This window comes from Mycetomoellerius zeteki, unplaced genomic scaffold (genome assembly GCF_001594055.1).
Source record: "Mycetomoellerius zeteki isolate Tzet28-1 unplaced genomic scaffold, Tzet1.0 scaffold164, whole genome shotgun sequence".
NCBI classification, from domain to species: domain Eukaryota; kingdom Metazoa; phylum Arthropoda; class Insecta; order Hymenoptera; family Formicidae; genus Mycetomoellerius; species Mycetomoellerius zeteki.
The window spans coordinates 735,015-740,405 of NW_017256594.1; the positions used below are offsets into that span (position 1 = coordinate 735,015).

The 5,391-nt window shown below is 31.8% G+C and overlaps 1 protein-coding gene across 1 annotated transcript in view; it reads left to right on the forward strand.

The window, feature by feature from the left end:
- Positions 1 to 4: 4 nt before the first annotated feature.
- LOC108721185 (uncharacterized) overlaps positions 5 to 5,391 on the forward strand; it is a gene marked incomplete at its 5' end in the record, with an annotated part of 9,226 nt that continues 3,839 nt past the window's right edge. The window contains 5 exons of the mRNA XM_018445592.1: positions 5 to 214; positions 1,635 to 1,788; positions 2,548 to 3,209; positions 3,281 to 3,457; positions 4,964 to 5,331. Of these exons, the coding sequence (XP_018301094.1) occupies positions 5 to 214; positions 1,635 to 1,788; positions 2,548 to 3,209; positions 3,281 to 3,457; positions 4,964 to 5,331 (1,571 nt within the window). The remainder of the gene's footprint in view (positions 215 to 1,634; positions 1,789 to 2,547; positions 3,210 to 3,280; positions 3,458 to 4,963; positions 5,332 to 5,391) is intronic.

The following is a 5,391-nucleotide window of genomic DNA, read 5'->3' on the forward strand; positions in this document are numbered from 1 at the left end:
CGCGCGACCGACGACGAGCAACGGCGACGCGACGGGAGTAAAGTGCGAGGAGGCTGCAAAGAGCTCGTCGCTGACGGACAACGGTCCGCGCGTACCGCAGACCCCGTTGGCCTTTACCATCGATTTCAGCAACAAGGAGGTGGACACTGCGAAGTATCAGAATCTGTTCGAAAGGTACAACGCTAGACACAGGCGGAATCTCTCCATGTCCAAGGTATTAAAGATTCAGTCATTTTTAATATATATTTTATTCAAAGAGTTCTATATTGTAAAACTCTCTGAACTGGTAAGTGTACGCTGTACAATAAGTTGAATTGAAACAAACATTGTGCTTTCCAGCAAGCGACACAATGTAACACAGTGATCATGTCATCTTCAGGTGCTTTTCTTTTAGTGACAAAAGTTGGCACAAGCATCATTCTATTTTTCTTATCATTCAGAGAGTAACAAAAATAGAACGACACTTTTGTTGACTTGTGTCACCAAATGAAAAGCATCCTTTGTTTAACATTGGTAAACAACAATGCAAACAATAGGGATGTAATGATTCACTGTGTTATACTATGTTATCTATATCTCTTGCTGGAAAGCATCTGGTATATTTGTTTTACTTTAATTTATTGCACTAACAAATGTAAGGTCTGTTTGTGTTACTTGAAACCCCAAAAACTTTTGCACTTAAAATGAGATAAATATATATTAGGCATTGAAAAAAGAGAAAGAGAAGATTCTGTGTGCATAAAGTGCAAGTAATGCAAACAGACATGTGTAAAACAAATATAGTTTGTTTCACTTTAACTTATCGCAAAATGTGTACCACAGAATTCTTTGATAAAGAACAAATTATATCTTGTATAAATAGATACTTAAATTTAACCATGCAATATTATGTGTTAATAGTTTGTTAACAGATTTGAACATTATAGTAGATTGGCATCAACTGCGTCTACATTAAAGCTCATATTCCATCAACAAAGCTTGCTAATAAAATTGCATTTATTGCTGATAGCATATTGTTAACAGAAACTAAATAGAATTACATTGCAATTATTTAGATGGACTGTATAATTCAAATTGTTATGAAATGACAAGATTCTGTTTGAGATTTCCATAATTAATTCCATGTTAATAGTTTGTTAACAGATTTGAACATTATAGTAGATTGGCATCAACTGCGTCTACATTAAAGCTCATATTCCATCAACAAAGCTTGCTAATAAAATTGCATTTATTGCTGATAGCATATTGTTAACAGAAACTAAATAGAATTACATTGCAATTATTTAGATGGACTGTATAATTCAAATTGTTATGAAATGACAGATTCTGTTTGAGATTTCCATAATTAATTTGCCATTGTATTTTACTAGTAGATTCTGTTATATTTCTATTGGCATTCTATTGACAAAAAACTAATTTGTAGTAAACACTTAATGAAATCTGTTTTTGACAGATTTAGCTACCTAAACAATAAACTTCAATTGTACAAATGCTTTTTTATAATAAAATATAATTAACTTTTACACTAATTGTTATTCAATTATAATCTTGATATAAGAATATACATTTTTTTTAAATTAGAAGAGTTTTATATAAAATATATATATTATATCATATAGTATATTTATTTTTAGGTAGAAGTAAAATCGAAGAAGCCGAGCACTATATTGTCTCCAAACTTGGTGCAAAAGCAGAAAGTTCCTAGCACTCATTCGGAGGGTTACTTCAGCAGTGAGGATGATACAAAGCGCAAAACTGACCAATTATCAGGAAGACTTAAACAATTAGGTAAATATATATTACACTTTTGTTCTTTTCTTTTTTATTTCTAAAGAATGATTTTTTTTTATTATTGCAATTAATATAATTAAAAAATTTTTTTTTATTAATATCATAGATATTATAATTTTATTATTTTTCTTGCTTTAATTTTTATAAATATTTAAAAGGAACTTATAAAATATTGAAAGTTGAATATTAATAGTTATAAATAGTTAAATATTAATAGTTACTTATAAAATTGATTATTAAAATCTTATACTGAGAATACTATATAGTCTGATAAAGTATGGATCCTTTAATATGAATTCTTTGTATTGGAACTGAATACCTGTGATGTATGAGTCATGGTGAAGTCATGTTCTTCAAGCTTCTTAATATTCCTTACAAGTACCTTCTACCCATTCTGAATGATATAGCCTGCTGACATATTAATGACTTTGATGTCATAATCATTTCCATATTAGGAACTATGTGTGATTTTCCTCCAGAAATTATGAATAATGTTGATAATTCTATTGTCACTTTTGTCATAATTCTACTATTTTTAAAATGATATTCCAGAAGATGCGTACATTGTCTCTGAATTAGAAATGTGAAATACTAGAAACTAAATTACGGGTATATATTGTATTGTATTTGTTAATTTATTTTTATATTTATATTCATTTTTATTTCATTTAACTTATATTTATTTTTATAAATAATATGTTTTATTACTTTTCTACATCTTATTAATTAAAGATTTGAATTGTGTATGTTCTTTAGGTGCCAAGAATTCTTCGAGAGCACATTCTAGCACAAAGAAATCCACGAATGAACAAGTAGATCCTTCTCTTCAGAATAAGCAGTATTTAATGACAAGGTCCTGTGACGATGAATTACATCACAACAAACTGTCATCTCAAGGCCTCTCTTTAGAACTTGAAACCAACGAAAATATATATTGGACATCCCAAAGATCTGCAACGATAAATGATTTAAGTCGTATTCAAATTAGCAATTACGACGACGACGAAAATGAGAAGCGATACACAAAGAACATTGAATATATCGACGTTAATCATGAGTGTAAGGAAGTAAATAATGTAGATGACAACAAAGTGTCTAATATGAATTATCTTCATGATGATTTCAACATAAAGAATACAAACGAGAGAGAGAACAATTTGTTGAGCGATCAAAGAGAGCAATTTGTCAGTTACGCAATGGATTTAAACGCGGACGATATCACGGATACCAATCTAGATGTATTTAACGTCAGCAACGTCGATGCTAATTCCGATGGTGCGGTGAGCGAAGCTGGAACATACACGATTCACAAAGACTATACCGACGAGGAGAAAGCAAGAATGGATATCGACAAAGTTTTCAGCGTTGGTGTTCTAACTGAAGACGAAAGCAACGAAGCATACGTTCATAATTTTAAGGTAGATAACATCTACAAGTGTTCGCATTCGTAATGTGCGCAAGATGTTCACGATATGATCTCATTTTACAGATGAGTATTTCACGCGATAATAATGCATGGATATCGGAATGGGCTACTCAAGTAGCGGAGCATAACTCTTTACCTCCGATAATAGGCGGCTCGACTGGTCGTACGCCGCCTTTGAGTCCCACCAAGATACCATCTCCAATTCATGCTAGATCTCAACGAATGTCACGCAATCACTATGTATGTACAAATATTTCATCAAAAATAATAAGATATCTATAAAACACAAAAAACTGCCGATACGAGTCAATATTAGATGGACGTGCGCATACAATTTATTGTCTATTTTGTATTATGCATCTCATTACATTTGACAATTATTTGTCTACTAATATAACTTCAGTTAACTTGTCACATTACTATATTAAGATTGTACTGAAAAGGATCCAAAGCAAAGAATTAAAATGTTTACATTTTTTCTTTATTTATATCTTTAAACAATAAATTTTGTGTATAACATACGTTCATCTAGTGTCGTATTGCATTTTTCGATTTAATTCATTAGAGTCTAAATATTTTAATTTAATCTATAGAATAACTATATAATTGATTAAGAATTATAAAATTTGTATAATATTATATAATATTGTATATAATATATAATATTAATTTTTTTATATTATACATATATCTTTTCAAATTATCTTAAAATTGCCGTCTTATCTGCCCTGAAGCCTCTTTTCGTTGAGGCTCTTAGGGTATTTCGTTTCCGTTGAAATGTTGTATCCAAGGGTTTTGGGGATCGCTAATTTCGAATCCGGTCTCAAAATTTGAAAATTCAAAATGGCTGAATCAATATGGCGAATTGAAGTTTTACGAAAATGCTAAAAGTCTTCCGATTTTAGCGAAATGTATTATTAAATGGCTTTCGGGATCGTTGATTTCGAGAAGTCCTTTGATTTCTAATTCGAACTTTCAATTTGAAAATTCAAAATGGCTGAATCAATATAGTCAATGAAAATGCTAAAAATCCTCCGATTTCAGCGAAATGTAGTATGAAAGTATTTTTGGGGTCTCTGATTTCGAAAAGTCCTTCGATTTTGAATTTGAACTTACAATTTGAAAATTTTAAATGGCTGTCCAATATGACGGAAGGAAATGTTATGGAAATGCTCGAAGTCTTTTGATTTCACCGAAATGTTTTATTAAATGGTTTTCAAGATCTTTAAATTTTGAATCAGGATAGGAAATCATCGACAAATTTTGAGAAAATTGAAATATTTCCATGGGAAACATAAAATTGGAAAATAAAATTGGTTGAACCAATATGGTGCTTCGAGGGGGAAGTCCCTTAAGGATTGCAGCGCAAAAATTAAAACTATGTGAATATAAAAGCGCATAAATCCTGTGAATATGATTTTCCAAATCGGTTGTTATTAACACGTGTGTTGGCTGACTGACAGCCTACTCAGCCCCCCCTCCCACAAAAGTTTTTTTTCTTAGATAAATGGAATAAGCGCAAAATTTTTTTCTTGTGGATTTTGAAAGCGTATTATTATATAATTTATTCATTAAGATTTAATTAAGTGGAGGTGTGTGCTGACGTATCTAGGCAGACGTAGGTCATCGCTTATAATGCGCTAATAATTATAAAAATTTAAAAACATCCTTATCATCTTTATATTTTTAAAAATCGTCTTATGACTTTCTTTTTTTCATCTCTATATATTTTAATCTTTCACATAGGAACAGTCACCTGACAGCAATCTGGATACGGATTCGTATGTACGAATAAAAGAAAGGCTCGGTTTAGTTTCAAGTCAGCATCAAATCATAGACTCCGGTGGAGAATCCGATGATGATACCAGCAACAGTTACAATACGCCGCCTAACAGCTCACAGCGTACACCTGTACATAATACCGTAATTAGACGTGGCAGCTTGTCCGAAGCGTTGTTTCGGCGAGCAAATAGCAACGAAAATAGGCGAAGCGTCCGAAAATATTTAAGCTCGGCCAAATCGAAGACTGCTGATATTCATGTAGAATTATTGAAGAGCCCGTCCCAAGTCTTGTCGCCTCTCCATTTGGAGAGAAGAAGTAGCTCTCTAGATAGGTGAATGATCCATTTCACACACACACACACACACACACACACACACACACACACACACAC